The sequence below is a fragment of the Elaeis guineensis genome, chromosome 11 (assembly GCF_000442705.2).
Source record: "Elaeis guineensis isolate ETL-2024a chromosome 11, EG11, whole genome shotgun sequence".
Classification (NCBI taxonomy): Eukaryota; Viridiplantae; Streptophyta; class Magnoliopsida; order Arecales; family Arecaceae; genus Elaeis; species Elaeis guineensis.
This window is the reverse complement of record NC_026003.2, coordinates 121,018,576-121,036,362: the sequence shown is the minus strand read 5'-3', so window position 1 is coordinate 121,036,362 and position 17,787 is coordinate 121,018,576. Positions and strand designations below refer to the sequence as shown.

Sequence of the window (17,787 nt, the reverse complement as noted above, 5' to 3'; positions counted from 1 at the left end):
AAATATGGGACAGGTTATCAGGATACCAACCTCCATTGAGCACCTTGGAGAATTCATACCTTAAACCAGCTCCAGATTCCATTTAGAGCAAGAAATAGAAAAAATTCTAAACCTAATCTACCCATATTATCTGCCTTTGATTGAACTTATATTTGGCATCTGGTGCTAGTGAAATCATGTATAAACCGACGTCTGTAACCTTAAGGCAGGACCACGGCACAGAACAAAAACTTTTGTAAATTACCCCACTGAGAAAAGCAGGCGTGGAAATTCAAAAAACAATGTTTATTATTTGTTATCTTTGTAGCCTAGTACAAGGAAAGAACAGTTCTATTACTGCATTCTTGAAACTTATATAGTGATCAAATTTAGGAGATTGCAACTTGAATCCATCCTACCAACTATAAGGAAGGAGAGATCGGACCTTCTAACGGTTTATAGGTTGCAATCTTTCTCTAACTCTGTCCCTCTTTAAACTAACTGTAGGCCAATTGATGTATTTATTTTTCTTCATGATTAGATGCTTGCTTATGCATGCATGTCAAACTATTCCTGCATTTCTTATAAGCTGATGTGTCAGCGTCTTCCAACAGTTTTTATTAGTTAACCTGTCTGAAATTTTTCTCTGTCAACCTGAAAACAATCCATAACCTACTTTTGGACGACCCTGAAACAAAGATAAACACTCTCTTGTTCGATTATACCTTTTGGTTGTAAGGAACTGCTAAATCTTTTCTAAAGAAGTCAGAGTACAAAGGAGGGATTCTAAAAAATAATCCAGAGAGTATGATGATGACTTGCCATCGTTCTCTGGCATATTGGAGCTTGTAGAGCCCACATACCACATGGAAAAAGTATGCTGCTGATTGGTTTGCCATGAATTGTACCCTTCAACAAACCTTGGCAAGATGGCATTTTGTAGGAAAAGCAATGATATCTGGCCCCATGCTCACGACCCTATTTCTCCCACTCTGACAACAGCTGTCAATCCATCTGTGTATTCTTCAAGCTTAAACAATCTCCTAGATGGAATCCATCTAAATACTGATGTGGTTGCTCTCATTTACCACCATGTCACTCGATGCACGCTACTAAAAGTGAAGGTCTGTGTGAGCTTGTTTCCTTGATATCATGATCTCTCATGAAAGAAAACACCAGGTTAAAACCCATTGAGTTATAGTTATTCATCCATTTCAATTTACTGAAGAACTTTTGAGAGTTGAGACCACACGTAAGAGAGTACATTTTCTTCCAGTCCAAAAGAAGTGATAACCATCATTAAATCGTTTCATGTGTCTTACAAAACTGGTTAATGAAAACGTCGGGTCTCGACCAATGTCTCCTTGAGTATTTGACATTTTTGTTTGCGTAATACTAGAATTTGAGGTATGATGGCCAAAGAATTTTTCACACTTAATTTTTCATGGAAATGGGGGTTGACAGAAGCTCACATGAGTGAGATTAGATCATGAGTTAACTTCAGTTCTCATGTCTCTTTCCACAAGTAGATGACTGGAGTCCTCAAAGGTTAGGGTAGAGCTCGCCTGGGTTTTCTTCTTGGCAGTGCTGCTTTTTGGGGAGGTTGAGCTAGCAGAATCGTCAACTGGAACTCACAACCTAACAAACCATATCTGCAAGATAGCATCATGGCTTTTGATTTTTTTTTTTTTCCTGCAGAAAACATTACGGAAATAGTATAGAAGTTCTTTGTAACTTGGTATTGCCTTCACAAAAGGGCTACTAGTTCCACCAGTAGTAAACAAGTGGAAAACAAGTGAATTAGGCTCATCTCAAATTGCCTTGTTATAGTTGAATTAAGATTGAGACAACTCATTTATTTCCAGGCTAAACTCAAGCCATTCAAAAATAGCTTATTTAATTAAGAGATCTAATTAGAGCTGAAGGTCCTCCAAAGCTTTCGTTTATAGTTTTTGGAATATTTTTATTATATTGTGTTAATCAAAATATTTTTTATTATGTTTATTTTTATAATAATAATAATAAATATGATATTATATATATATATATATATATATATATTATTTATATATATATATATGTTATATTCGGAGCTAAATTGAGCCAAGTTCAACCAAACTAAATTTAGCTCTATTTTGATGCGCTTCCTAACTAAGCAAGCTGAACTCGAGCCACCTTTTTGTTCAAACACAAACTAGCTCATGAGATTACTCATTTGACAATTGTATGATCAAATGAGACTCTATGAAAAAAATTAGACAATAGTTGGAACAAGAAAAATCAATTAAGGGAACAAAAATTATACAATTAGTTGGATGTTCCATTTTAAATAATCTCTCCCCTTCTAATATGCTAGCTTTCCAAGAAAGAGCTGGAGTATCCATTATATATAGAAGTTGAGCCACTCTGACATCATGTTAGACTGAAGAACAGCGTCCTGCTGGACGACATATTGTTCAAATCAAAAATTTAGAGCACCTTGAAACCTCCAAGCAGAGAAACATATTAACTACTTAACAGATTATTTTTCGTTCTATGTTCTGCCATTTTGGCCATCTGGTGTTCATGAAGCAAGCTTGAGTGAATAGATGAGGATTTGGATCAACTACCTGAAACCAAGTCCAGCATATTAGTGTTGAGCAGTTGCTTTCCTTTCCCTTAATAATTTTATATTAGTTGTACAAAGCACTATCATTTTCTTTTAGTTACACTATCATTTAAAACAAAAAAATATACAAAACAATCAATTTATAAATTGACATCCACCGCTTAGAGACTGAAGTATCAAGTGAGTATACGTTTCCACTTTGCACAAGCTACATCCAAACAATAATTTCAAATTACCTTGGACGTATAATGATTATTTGAAGTCAGAAGCTGATTAATGATATCATTTAAGTAACTAATTGAGTGCAAGGGGGTGTGACGGGGATGGATCATGTGTGATCTGGTTGAACAGGGTGCAACTGAGAGTGTGTAATCAAGATGGCTAGGTTTAGACTACATTGGTTGATTTGGGCTGATTTGGTTGAGATCAAGTATAATTTAGTATGATTGGATGGAATCAAATGTAGCTAGATGATTGGGTTGAGTTAGACTTTGTATGATATGGTCGGAGTAGGTTGAGTGGGTGAGATTGGGTTGGACTTGGTAGACCAGCTAAGATTGGGTGAGATTAGGTTGGCTTGATATTAGGATGCATGATGACTATGCTCGAATAACCCTCGGGGGGAGAGATAAACTAAGATAGGTCATGGTTGGGATTGATTTGGGTTGGATCAAATAACATAGAATTGGCTTGGATGTACCTTGGGTGGGATTGGATCCAACTAAATAAAAAAAAAAAAAAATTATTCATCCTAGTATAACTGGGGGTTATTTACGGTATGCCTTTTTTTGATAGAGATTAAGGGGTGAGAACATATCTGAGCAAAATTTAAGATCCTTTGCTTGTTAAATAATTATTTGAATCAAAGTTTAATCGGAGTCTAGCATTTTTGTTGTTTTTATAATATTTATTTTTTTACTAATTAGTAAAATATTAATAAAGATTGATGTTGAAAATAGCATTTCAAAATTGAAAAGTCTCTATAAACAATTTCAACAAATAAAAATGTCTAGTTCTTTTTTTTCCTTGGGTTTTTGAGAATAAAAATAGAAAACAAAAGCAAGGTGGGGTGGATCCTGATGGATGAGGGAATTGTGTGAGCACGGGAATTTCAATCAAAGTCGGCGCCTGCGGTGCCGATACTAGTTATTCGGTATCCCGGCGATACTGTTAACAATTACTCGCTTGAGGCAACGGCCCCGCTGCAAGTGGGAAGCGCCCAAAACCCCTCCTCCAAAATCGTAAAACGAGGCTCCAACGGTCTTCTTTCCCTCCTCCTCCCCTCTGTCCTCTTCGCTCTCTCGCTTGCTCGCTCGAAATCTCTCCCTCTCCCTGACTGTGCGGATCGATGGGCGGGCACGAGAATTCGCGGCCTTCATCCTCCGACCGCCGCCAGTGGCAGCGGATCTTTGGGAGCCTGGTGGAGATGCTGCAGTCCCGGCAGTCGCAGATTGAAACCCTAGCTGACGACCGCAAGTTCCTGGAGCGCTACATCCAGACACAGCACGACCGCTGGGCCTCCAAGGCCCGCCTCCTCGAATCCCACATCTCCCAGGTGCAAAATAATCCGGAATCGAAACCCTAATCCCAGTCCTAACTGCGATCTTTCTAAGGTTTCTTTGAAAAATTGTTTTTTTCTTGGGTTCACAGATGAAGGGGGAGGAGAGGAAGCATCGTCGGGTCCAGGCGGCCAAGTTGGATCTCATGGTCGGGATGAAGGAGAGGGAGGCTTTGTGCTACAAGATTCAATACGGTTGGATGTCTTTCTTTCTTGTTCTTGTTTTCTTTCCCCCTTTTTCCTATGCGGTTGGATGCCTTTCTTTCTTGTTCTTTTTTTTTTTCCTCTTCCCCCCTTTTTTTCCGTCTTTTTCACATGGACGTATTTTCCCGTCTTTTTGACATAATTTTTTTTTTTTTAAAAGAAAGCTTTTCCCCTACCTATTGAACCTATTTGCGGACGAAAGAGTGATTTTTTTTTTTTTTCGTTTTTGAGAAAATAGAGAAGAAACTCCCGTGTTCTTCAGAACGTAACAAAAATTATTTGTTTTAATTTTCTTGAATTGTTAACATAATTGTCATTTCTGTTTGTAATTATTCTGGTTTATTTTTCACTCTTTTTTGTTCTAATTTATGTTAAATGTAACAGAACTTGCTGAGAGCGATTTGGAGGACTTCCACGCTTGTGTGGAGACTCTGAGTGCCGAAATCTCAGAGCTGAAGGTACTATTACGATTTCACATGCTCTTTCTTCAATTTAGCCTGCCAATAGGTCCTTGTAGTTCAAATAGTAGTAATTGTTTCTCTTGGGTCATCTGTTCTATAGGAAAAACTGCAAGGCAGAGAAGTTCATAATGGAAGAAGGGCTGGGCTTAGCGAGGCAGAGCCTGTAGGAAATCCCAAGAAAGATGATCGGTGCCACACTTCCTTGGAAAGTGAGATTCAGAAGCTAAAACATGCTTACAAAAGGCTTAGCTCAGAAAAGGAGGCTGAGGTCTCTGCCTTGTTGGCAGAGAAGGATTTTGTGTGGAACCAGTTCAAGCATCGGGAAAAGGACTACACTGGTCTCCTTAAGAGCAAGAGAATAGAAGTTGAACAGGCTGAGGAAGCCATGGACAAGCTTCTTCGTGATCTAGAGAAGTTGCAGTCATCAGCCAATGAGAAGGATGAGACTATTGCTGGATTAGAGGCTGACCGGGCTAGGCTAGAATTGGATCTGAGACAGCAAACACAAGAAGCCGAAGAAGCTAATGCAAAGCTAGAACAGCTTCAGCTTGATATGAAGCAGCTGCGAACTTTGGCCAAAGAGAAGGATGAAACAATTGCAAAGTTAAGAAGCGACCTTGCAAAGATTAAGATGGATGCAACCAAAAGCACTAACAAGAAATCTGGGTTCTCTAAGGATTTGGATTCTCGGAGGAACTCAAGAAATGCATCAGCCACACCAGTTGAGAGTTGTGTAAGGAGTTCTCGGAAACGTAACTTGGAAAGCGCAAGAAGTGATGCAGGTCAAAAGCGTAAACATGCTAATGAAGATTCTGCTGGATCACGGGTCTCCAGTGCATTTAACGTAAGTGCGACACAAACTAGCCAGTTACTTTGGATGATCCCTTTTTAACTTTTTTGCACTTTTTCGTGTGCATGTAAGCTGGCATTCCTACCCCGAGTATCGGATCAGTTATCTGATTATACATGTTTTGCATCTCCTCAAATATGAAATTCATAATAAGCTTGACCGTAATTGCAAGCCACGTCACAGAATTCAATGTTTGTGTGATGATTCCTCTCTCTTTTCTTTTCTTTTCTTTGCTTTTTTTTTTTTTTTTCTGAAGCCATTGGGTATCAATGGCATTTCAATCCACCAAATCAGTTGTCTTATACAAGCAGCAGAAGCTACTCTCTGTACCACTTCACAAACAAAAACTGACATAGTAAATTTACATAACCGTTGCAGAAGATGCTGGCTCATTTGTCTTGTCTTCTGTCTATGGAATTATGTCAGCCAGCTGACAACTTTATAATAGTATCTAGGCATGGTTGATTACTTATGGCATGAAGATAAAACAGTCACTGTAGATGAATATCTGATGCTTAAGAAAGAGCTGTTAGTGCAATATAATATTTTCTTTTATGGCTGTGCACAGGTCATGTTCTCTATCTAGTCAAGCTTAAATACATCAATATGTCTTTGTACAGTGAGCTTTTTTTCATGCATCATCTGATTGCAAATTTTGTATTATGACGACGTTCAATTTTTTTGATGACATTGAACACCCACAACAATAACCGGATAGAGAATTAGCAAGCAAAGAGAACTTGTGTGATTTTTCATCCAAGGCATATCTTTCCATGCTTTCCCTTGCTTCTGTAATAGGTAACTTTTGCCCTGCTATCACTTATCACTTTTACCTATGAACTTGACTCCTTTTGTCACTCATCTTCTGTATGTTAGTCACTTGTGAGCCATAATCTTAAATTGGTGTGTTGTTTTGTCCTATTGTCCATTAACCTGGCTCTATTTATCTTGCCACCTTTCATAACTTGGTCATATGGCAATCCTTTTAGAGTTCTAGTTTGGTCATGCAAACTATTGCTACTCTGGCAGACATGCCAATTTGTCAATATCATGCAGGACCGTAAATATGCATTATCCAATCCTTAAATAAAGAAGTCAGTGTACAAAGACATGCTGATAAGAGTCCAATGGTATTCACAGTCTGATTTTTGGAAGTCTGTGGTCCCTTTGTAGTTGGAGATTAATTTAATATAATATAGCAGCCGGAAATCTCAAAGTTGGCTTTGGGTTTCCCCATATTCACCAGGGGCATGTTTTGATAAAAGGTCCACCATGTCCATGAACACTATTAATGGCATACCTTGTCACAACCTGACTTGTCTTTTGTGCTACTGGGACATGGAGCTTAGCATCTAATTTCACAGAGATCAGTTTTTTTTCACTTATTAATTTACAATTGGTCAGTGAAAGAAATTGGTATTGTGTTTTTGTTATCTTGATGCATCATAGTCAGATTAACCTACCTTTAAACATGCCTATCATATATTCTTGCATTTATTGAGTCTCTTCCTTGTCTTCGATATACTTCTAATCTATATTTATAGCTGACCCAGAATTAATGGACTAAGACTTGTTTATTCTTACAGCATCATTTTTCAAATTTATAATTATTCTCTCTAAATCAATCTTGTAGAGTCATCAAATGATTCCTAGGACTTCATGATTTTGTATCAAGGATTGGTATGTTGCATGCTAAGTAAATCTGATAGTCTATTAATGCTTAGAAACATGTGACTTTCAATACATCATATTATGCATATTGGCTTCCTTATCATGAGAGTTAGTTCTCATTTTAGTGCATGACAAATAGTTTGTGGAGGGATAATTAATACATAAAGTTCTGTTTAGAAATTTATAGTTGATATATTTTTTATCTTTCTATGTACTTGCCATGCTGCCTTTTTCATTTTAAAATGAATATTTTCTACATATTACTTAGTACAAGATATGAAACATGCTTTTATATTTTCAATCTGCCTAAGTGATTTTAAGCACGAGGATGGCTAGGTGTTAGACCTAGCCTAAGCGACCAGTGATGTTGGAGTTAAAATGGTATGATATTTGTCACACTTTTAAATATTTATAGTCTATAGTTTAGACTACAAAATCTCCAGACAGCAAGAAAACATCAATGATTAATATTTAGGGGAACAACAAAATGCATATCAAAACTTTATCTTGTCCACCTTCTGTATCATTACACATATTAGAATTTTCTCTCATCCATCTTCTGTATAGTTAATTGCCACAAGATCATTGTTTCTATGACCTTGATTAATTTCACATCAATTGCTGTTGAGAAACATTATATCTCTTTCATTTAGATCGTATGGAAACTTTGTTCTTCATTTGGAATTTCTGCCTTCTGGCTTATTATTCCTTTTATCAAAGCATTCAGTTAATTGCATATACACACTTCTGTGGTTTGACTCAATTCTTTTTCATTTTCTCTGATTGGGTTGAAATTGCTCGGGTCCTTTTTTCCCCTCACTTAGGAAAATGATGACCTTCTTTTTCCATAATTGTCAATGCACTCCATTCTTTCCTCGGTTCACTCACATCTATCAGCAGATACCAAGTCTTATATATACCAGAGTAATGATCCATGCCCTAAACAATCATGGTACACTGCAAAATAATTGGCCACCCAAATTGCCAGACCATAACAGATGTGTGCCTTATCAAACCTGAATCTATGGGAAAGATCCTTTGAGATTGCAGTAATCAGTATTTGCATTTACTGCACACAATTCAGACTATAGAAAGTATTCAGAACTTAAAGTTTGGTTTAATGAAGCCTGTCTAACTAGATCATGTATCAAATCCATGGAAGCAACTCTTTCTTGAGTTATTTCTCTAAATATTCTTGGAGAGTCTGCATTTATTATTTCTAGTTGGAGAGCATTGTCTTTGTATAGAGAGTACAATAGGGTCACATTGTCCTAGTTTAATTATGGTTTTTTAGTTTGTGAGGAATAAATCGCATGATGAAGCTTCCTTGATAGATGCCAAGATTACTTGTACCGTTTCTTATCATACATCTACAGACAATTTCAGGCGCTCTACATATATTCAGCCAATCAATTAGCTGAACATCACACTTGCCACAAAACATTAATTATTCCAATTTGTTGTGATTCGCTGCTTCTCTCATGGTGATTGAGCTCCATAGATTCTCATTATTAGGTTAGTTTTCCATCGGTTTCCTTTTATATTACTATATTACCAGAAAAACCTTAACGCTGTGCTTGTGCTTAGTCATCATGTATGCCTCATTCAGTATCAGAATTTATCATTTCAATTAAACTTGCAATTATTCTTTTGGACAGGATGCTCGTCCAACTGGGATATAGATGCTTGCATTTACGTACCATATGCAATCTCGCATCTAATTTAATATGGGCTGTGATACCAGCACAATATTTAAATCCCTTATGGTGTTGGTTTAGGGACATGGACTCTGCTAATTATGTTAATGTATTCAAATTTCTTTTATCCAATTTTAGATTGAGATGACAATGTTATTTTTTTAGAGGTTGACCTAACAAGATTACAAATATCTCCAGGGCCTTCGGCGATGTTCAATACGGAGACAACAAGGACGTTTTCACCAGTAGACAGCCCAAGATTGTTCTCTGCTAATTTCAAGGTTCCAAAATTGAAGAGCTTCTCCACTGCAGTTCTGTAATTTAATAACAATACCTTATGTACTTTTCTTGTATTTTGTTGCTATTTTATCAATTCAGTGCATAGTTTGATGTTTTATGACATATCTTTTTTGTACACTACATATATTTAGTGTCTTAAATGTATTCCAGCCTTGTTTCAGATAGCTAGTTATGGCCTTTTTTTTAAGTTGATGTTTTGCCTTGTTTGTATGTAACTTCTGGCAATTCTATCACTTTACCCTTTATATATGAGGTAATTGTGGACAGTCATTTACTTTTTCATCTTGGCTCTGAATTCAGCCTTTTCTTCCTCGGGATTGTGATCAAAATTATGATTTATCTCGGTCTTTTGATATATTGATCAAGGATATGTAGGCCTTTTTGACTTTGGACTTCATCGATACTTTTGATATTTTGTAGTTCTTCTATTTCTTCATACATTTTGTGAAACAAAATAGCCAGAATTGCCAGCATTTTGCTCAAGAAAATGTAAAAAATCTTACCAAATAAATTGATTAAGAAAAAAAATCTTATTCCTGGCCTATCTAATTAATTTAAGGATAAAAGCTTAAGTGTTTAGAACATTTGTTATTGGTCCAAAGAAGCAACTAGGACAAAGGATCTATTAGCAGTAGCATCTTTCTCTCTGTCCTTCTCCTCTAAGATGTTAAATATTTTTTAAAAGATAAACTATGAAATATTCTTTCCGTTTTAGTCCAATTTCATTTATATCTTCTTGACTTTAAAAAATGTCAAACTAGTTCGTTAAATTTTCAAAATATTTCAAAATGATCTTATCATTTACTTACCAATAAATAGTATTAGCTTTGTATCTCAATGAAAGAAAATACCCTTGCTCATATAGGAGGGATCACCGACGTTGAAGAGGTGCTGGTGGAGGAGCTGTCATGAGGGGAGGAGAGTCATATGGAAGTTGGCGTGGAAGGGAAGGATGGCATCGAACGCCTCATAGGAGGAATTGGAGGAGGAATGAGGAGGAAGAGGAGGAGAAGGAGTCACTGGTGAGGAAGAGTGGAAGTGGAGGGAGCAACCGTAGAGGAAAGGAGGATAAGGAGAAGGAGAGGGAGGAGGATGAGGAGGAGGATAATCGATAAGAAAGAGGCGAAGGGGGAGGAGCAACCATGGAGAGAAAGGCATGAGAAAAAAAGGGAGGGGGAAGGAGAGGTTGTTGACGATGAATGGACGGAGATGGAGGGGGAGGGCACATGACAGACTAAGAAGTAGATAATGAGAAGAGGAGGGGAAGGAAGGATTGCTTGCAAGAAGGAACGAAGGTGAAAGAAGTTGTCATGGAAAGAGAGGGCTCATAAGCAAGCTTGACAGAGGAATAAGAGGAGGAGAAGTAGATAAGGAGAAACAGAAGGAGGGAGGAGGGATTGCCAATGAAAAGAGAGAGCTACTGTAGAGAGAGAGCTCATGGATGGGTGAGGAGGAGAAATGAGTGAGAAGAAAAAAAGATGATGAGAGAGGGATTGTCGCAAAGAATGGACGAAGGTAGAGAGCCACTTTGGAAGGGAAGGCTCATGGGTGGATTTGGAGAAGCAGGACAATAAGGAGGGATGAGGAGATAGAGAGGAGAGGGAATGAGTGACAAGGAGGGATCCGCAATAGAGATGGAGAAGAGGAATAATCAACAGGAGGAGGAGAGAGGATGGAGATAAGTATTGATCATTTTATAAAATATGATATCATTTGATGTCATGTAACATTATTTTGTTAACAGAGATAGCAGTAGAATCATTTTGGAATATCTCGAAAACTTAAGAATTAGTTTAATATATTTTAAAATACAGAGAATGTAAGTGAAATTGATCTAAATTAAGAAGTATTCTTATAATTTATTATTTTTTTTAAAAAAAGAAAATATGATCCACCTGTATTATAATTGTTCAAAATCAAATTCATGCAAAACTAGAACCTAGAACCTTTGATTGTTAAAGAAAATGATAGTGATCATGGTAAGACCCTGTTCAATGAGCATGGTGAATATTAATAAGCAGAACAATAAACATTCAATACTTTGAAGAGTCCATAAGCCAATAATATTTTTTAATACGTGAAAGAAAAAAAATTCAGGCCACCTTAACAACAAAATCTTTAAAGCCGTGGATGCAAAAGAACGACCAATTGAAAAATCCCTAGCACATAGATCTTCTGCAGGAGATGTTGTTTCTAAGTTCATCCTGCATATAAGTTATGATTTTATGGTTTTTCATTCTGTTTTTTTTGATTCCACTCATTGATAAAGGATAGATTGTTTGGCATTGTTTTGATTGCAATTTTGCAATGTCATAATATCTGATGTGGCTATTGGCACAGTTCAAATGTAAAGACGATACATACAAGCTGTCTTTTCATTTTTGCACCGAAACAATGCATGGTTGTGGATGTGCCCTCGTCAAATCCTCTCCTCTCTCTCTGTCTCTCTCTGCGTGGCGAACAAGAGATAGAACGGAGCCTTCTCAGCATACAGAATCCAGAATAAAATAATAGAGAACAAGGATTTAAACCCAGATAGATCAGTACAGTAGGTATCGTAACATTGACATAAAACCAACATCAATATGGGTGCAAAGATACTGAAGTCATCAGCGCTGGAATACAATGGCCATAGTGGTGCATACCAACTGCACTATACCAACCAATATTGATTGGTACTGATAATTTTGTGTTTCTTTTTGATGCTATCGGTTTCAGTATATAATCGATTACCATACCAATGCCAGAAACCATTTCCATAAAAAAAAGGTACAGGATCCAGACCTTAACCACATGTATTTTTTCCTGCACGCTTTAAACAATCAAAAATATTATTATACAAGAGAACATTACAGATTTGAATTTGCACGTGATTACCCCATTGACCTAACAGCCTACCATACCACACATTTTTTTTCCTTCTTTTACCCTGAGAAGATCTATTGGGCAACTCTAAGGAAAAGTAGAACCAAAAGATCAGCACAAGATAAGAGCAAGAGTTGAAGGGGCAAGGATAACCTCCGATCCCCATTACCATATTGTAGAGCAAACCAAGCAAAGCATATCTATAGACCATTATTACCCTCTCAAATAACAAATATCTGGGACTAGCTCCCAAATTTCAGACAGCACGGACAATAATCAAGATGGTTTTATGTCGCTTCAAAATCCAGCCAATCACCATCTCAGCAAGACGGCAATGGAGAATAATCAAGACACCAATCCTTCCAAGCGTTTAAATGACTGCTAACATGAATTCATAAAACCTTTGAGGAATGTGACAACTGATATGTGTTTTCATCTACAATTTTCACATAAACTATTGGGGATATATATAATATAAAGGACTATAACAGTGTTTGCTAAAGGAAATAAAATGGCATATTACCAAGTAGAGAAGAAATGGGCCATCGCTCACTAAAAGCACTACACACAAAAAACAAACACAAAAAAAAAAAAAAAAAAAAAAACCGGAAAGAGAGGAAAAAAAAAAGCCGCCGCGGATGCCCGCCCAAGGCCAAGCAAAAAAGGACATTTACCGAACGAAACATCAAACAGGCCCAGCGATCAGACATAACAGAGAAATAGAGAAAACTGATGATAAATGTATTGAAATCAAGAAAAGCTAGCACAAACTCAGAGTTTCACCGAAAATAATCCAAATCCAAATACGACAAAAATAAGATTATCAAGGCCTTCATAATAGTATCAAATAACACAATAAACTACTCAAAAAACTGCTGAATTGAGTCTGTAGTCTAACTAAAAACTCCTTGAGAAAATCAAAAATATAACAAGAAATTCGAAAATGGTTTGCAACCTAAGAGGTCTTGTCTGCTTTGGCAGCGGTTGCTGCAGCCTGCCCCCTGAGCCGACCTGTCCTCCTTGCTGCAATAAGACCCACCTTCTGTCCAGGAGGGGCATCGCGACGAACAGTGGATGCATGCCCAATGTGCTGGTGGTTTCCTCCTCCATGGGGGTGCTCCACAGGGTTCATAGCCACACCACGAACCTTTGGCCAGCAATTTCTCTTCACCCGGAACTTATGATAGGCATTGCCAGCCTTAAGCAGGGGCTTCTCAGTTCTGCCACCACCAGCTACCTGCCCAATCATTGCACGACAGCCACTGGGAACAATCTTCTTAGCACCAGAGGGAAGCTTGATCCTGCAAGGACATAAGCCAGCAATAAAATTAGCCATTCAATACTTGTCAAGCAGAGGATAATAAAGAAAAATTAAGCACCAGTTCATGCTTGCAGGTTGGATAAAATAGATGCTGTAAGAATTTCAAAGTTTCTTTACCATTCCGAAGATCACGATGAAATTCCTAAGGATAGGAGAAGAAATTTTGCACTTTCTCACATTTAGCAGCAACATCCAATTAGAAGGGCTCAACCATGATTCGGCAAACCATCTAGCAGGATTATGTGCTAGCAACTCAAAATATATAGCCCTGCTGAATGTTTTTATGTGAGCAGGATGTCATACATGTAAAAATTTAACCCTTGCAGACTTAGCACTGATGTTAGCCAAAAATAGAGGAGCTACATAAGCTAGTAGATTGCGTACATCATGCTGCATAGCATGCAAAATTTACTTCTTCAATATGACAGCAAACAATAAAAAGATGAATGTGTAACATACAAAAACTGAAATGATCAAAGTGAACCGACAACTTGGTATAAAAATATCAATTAACAAACATGAACACATCTGACAAAGAAAAGCAGCCTACTTTGCTTTAACGGGCTTCATTGTTGTCAGAACTGCAGTGATCACTAATACCAATAGAATGATGACTGATACCAATAGAATGATGACTAATAGCAGTAGAATGATAGGATCATCGAAAAGCAAATTATATCCATCCCTCAAATGACAAAACTCATGAGTTTCTCCAAACTGCAGTGAACATGATAAGCACCAAAATCAAATTCAGCCCTGTTTCATTTTGCTCTTCGGACAGCCACAACATCCTTCAATTCTCCGTATAACCCCGATAAAGGATCTTTTTCAAAAAACTTCACACCAAAGCATAAAATTTGAAAATTTTCATATTTTACAGAATCCAACTGTTAGAAGTTAACAATGTCAACCATGTGCGTTAATGGATCATATCAATTGCACATGGGTTTATTCTGACCAGATTAAGATGAAATTAGGTCAAAGTCCAATATGTCAAAAATTAACATATTTTATCACACCAATAACGATAACTGGAAAACAGAAAGAGGAGAATAAATACACTATGATAGTAACATTGATTGACAATACATCAAGCTAATATATGCATGCACCAAAATTGATGCAGCATCACATGACTCCATAATGTTGATTATCATAAATGACAATAACATGCAGAATGACAGCAACCATGAATGAACATCCTCCTCATTTTTTTGGTTACAAACATCAATAAGATCCTTCTTTTTAGAAGTATTAACATCTCACTGTATTCCTCCATTCCATGAACAAATCATGAATAATTCTGGATTTACATCCCTTCTTGTGAAAACTTTTCAATAAGAATTATGCATGCCCAATCATTTTCGACCCAATGTTCCTTTGTCAATTACATACTCTCTGACTACATCCAGATTTTCTCTATAACATTCATTAGTGATGTATTTTGAATGATGCTTCACTAAACCCAAATCACGATCATGTGACTCCTAACTTGAATATTATAGCAGACACTTATAGTTCTGTTTCCTGGTAAGGCAGGACCAACCTCAAAAACTTTTAAATAACAATCAACTGGAGCTAAAGACTCCATGGGAGCTTAAAAATTGTTTAATCAAGTCTATGCATTTGCCGACAATGGGTACATGGACATCTAGCAACACAGATATTTGAAACACACCAATAAAATGAATGGATGCAAGATCCCTAGCAGGCTAGAAATACATGGCGGCACAAGTTACAATTCTTCAGAATCATGATCTCCAGAAATCAATTAACGGCAAGAAACTTCGTATGATAATAAGTGAAATCCAAACAAGTCCTCAAACGTGCTTGTGTTGTATGAAGGATGACAGGAAAGATTGGAAATCTTCACAGGAGAATTAACAGGCAAACATGCATTCTGGCACCAGCGTTTGCAGCTATAGATGTCAACATGTGCAATTGCTGTAATGTCACCCTTCAGCCTTCCAGCTCGTCAAGCTTATGAATCAATACCAATGACTGAATAGTTCTTGATATCGAAGGTAATCATATATTTCTAATCTGAAATTTCTAATTTGTACTTCCATCATAACCACCCACTATTGGTTCATAAAGAATAACTGGAGTCAGTAAATAATATCGCCTTAGAATCTATTATGGCAAATATATAAATTGTAAAATATTCCTGATACTGGAATAACCAAACCAGCCTACATGCGTGATTTCAACTACCAAGACATACTTCCGAAATTCATATGTAAATCAGGATTTATCACCGTTACAGAAACAGCAAAAGGTTCACATTCCATGCAAATCATAAGTCAGGAACAAGATGCACGCTGACTACCTAAACTAATAACTCTTCAGAACAGATCGGCAACAAAAACCTGAGACAAACTGCCCCTCCCCCCCACCCCCCCCCATCCCACCAACCTTTTTCTAATCAAGGATCTATCCTCTTGGACCCAAAGAGGGGACCAGATCGGCCACCTCGGAACCAAAAACCAAAACTTAAACCTAGATCAAGAAACCAGTATCAAAACAGAAGCAATTAAGTAAAGAAGAAAAGGGATGGTTGGAGAGTGTGGAGACCTGGTCGTGCCGTTGTCGGGGTTGTGGCTGATGACAATGGCGTAGTCGCCGGAGGCGCGGGCGAGGACGCCGCGGTCGCCGACGTGGTGCTCGACGTTGCAGACAACGGCACCCTCGGGGATGGAGCGGAGGGGGAGGACGTTGCCGACAATGAGGGAGGCCTTGCGGCCGCAGTAGACGAACTGGCCCGTGTACATTCCCTCGGCGGCGATGAATAGCTCCTTCTGATGCTTGTAGCGGAAGGGGTGGCGGAAGGTGACGCGGGCCAGCGGGGCGCCGCGCCCGGGGTCGTGGATGATGTCCGTCACAACGCCCTTGAGATAACCATTGCGCTCCCCGTAGTCGAGGCTCCGGAAGCGGGCCGGGCCTTTCCGGTGGTGGGTATGGGAGCGGAAGACCGAGCCCGCACCCTTCCTCTGAGCCCTGATCACTCTACCCATGGCGGCTGTGACCAGCGGCAGCGGCGAGGGGAGGCGGGTGAGGGAGGGAGTCGGGGCGAGGGTTCACGAGAGAATATATAGTGGAAATGGGAAGGAAAAAGGACGGATGGGTTGCCCTAGCTGCTATATCCACCGTCAGATGATATCTGCCCCCGTTATTCACCTCCGGTTCGATCGATATCGGATCAAAAGCAGGCTCGTGATCCGCTCGGATCCAGGGGGGTTGACGTAGATTCGGATTCGGGGCTCATGAGGCACATGAATTAGGGGCGCATCTAATTTGATATCCGATGCTTAAATCCTGGTTTATTTGATATCCAATGCTTAAAACCCGATTTATCAATCTAATTATGGATCATAACAAAGTGTTTGAACATCTCTGAGATTTGGGCTTCTCTTCAAAATAAAATTTAATGGTCTAAAGCATCATGGCACTAGAACAAAACTATCACCCCTTCAACAAAAGTTTATTGCGAGATGAAAAAAATATTATATTACTATCAGCTTTAATTGAAAAAATTATTTATTAAAATCGTTCTACCATATATATACCTTGAATCATCTAATAAAAAATCAACACATTATTTATTGTTGAAAATAATTCACTACTATGGACATTTGATTGAAAATCTCGGATTAAAAAAATTCACTGTCAACGACGGTTGGTTAGTTTTTACTATCTTTCAGTCTCTATGAAAAACCTCAACAACCACCGTTTGGCTCCAGAATGGTATTGTGCTCCAACTGTAGGTCAAACTTTTGAGCATCACAAGGACAAAACAACACCGATCTCTGACAAAAACTTGCAGAACTGAAAATATACACATATACATATATCTCAAAATATGTCTCAGGAAAGGCAACTTACCGTAATATGTCCTGGAAAGAGTTTAGTTTATATCAGAAATTCATTTGCATTACTTTTTATGGTGATTGGATCCCTCCAGCATACGAGGTCCAGTTCCATTGCGCACCATCATCCCTAAATAAATAGGACAGGTACAAACTCTTGATGCATGCGTGATGAATTATCAAGTTGAACTCTCCAGTCGATAACAAAAACAAAAGGATTCCAAACTGTACCTTATGCTCATACCAATTCATACAATATCAGGCTCTCTGGCTGCATTCACTGCATTTTTTTTTTTCCTATTTCTTTAGGAAAAGATTTGACCGAGTTTAATTACAATCTAATCTAATATATATATTAGGAAGTAGAAAGTGAGAGAAGATTAGTTTGCAAATGAAGCTATCCATGT

The 17,787-nt window shown here is 38.0% G+C and overlaps 2 protein-coding genes across 2 annotated transcripts; one reads left to right on the top strand and one right to left on the bottom strand.

Moving 5' to 3' along the window:
- The first annotated feature begins 3,780 nt into the window (after nucleotides 1–3,780).
- Nucleotides 3,781–9,519, top strand: LOC105054410 (uncharacterized). The gene is made up of 5 exons (XM_010935899.4): nucleotides 3,781–4,142; nucleotides 4,238–4,340; nucleotides 4,734–4,807; nucleotides 4,911–5,654; nucleotides 9,227–9,519. Exons 1-5 carry the CDS (start codon nucleotides 3,936–3,938, stop codon nucleotides 9,275–9,277), a joined length of 1,179 nt encoding a protein of 392 aa, XP_010934201.2. The 5' UTR covers nucleotides 3,781–3,935; the 3' UTR covers nucleotides 9,278–9,519.
- A 3,463-nt stretch (nucleotides 9,520–12,982) lies between these two features.
- On the bottom strand, nucleotides 12,983–16,686 carry LOC105054409 (large ribosomal subunit protein uL2). Its single transcript, XM_073245859.1, has 2 exons — nucleotides 16,089–16,686; nucleotides 12,983–13,494 (listed from the first exon to the last, which is right to left on the bottom strand). The coding sequence occupies exons 1-2, from the start codon at nucleotides 16,526–16,528 to the stop codon at nucleotides 13,149–13,151; spliced, it is 786 nt and encodes a 261-aa protein (XP_073101960.1). The 5' UTR covers nucleotides 16,529–16,686; the 3' UTR covers nucleotides 12,983–13,148.
- Between the last annotated feature and the right edge of the window lie 1,101 nt (nucleotides 16,687–17,787).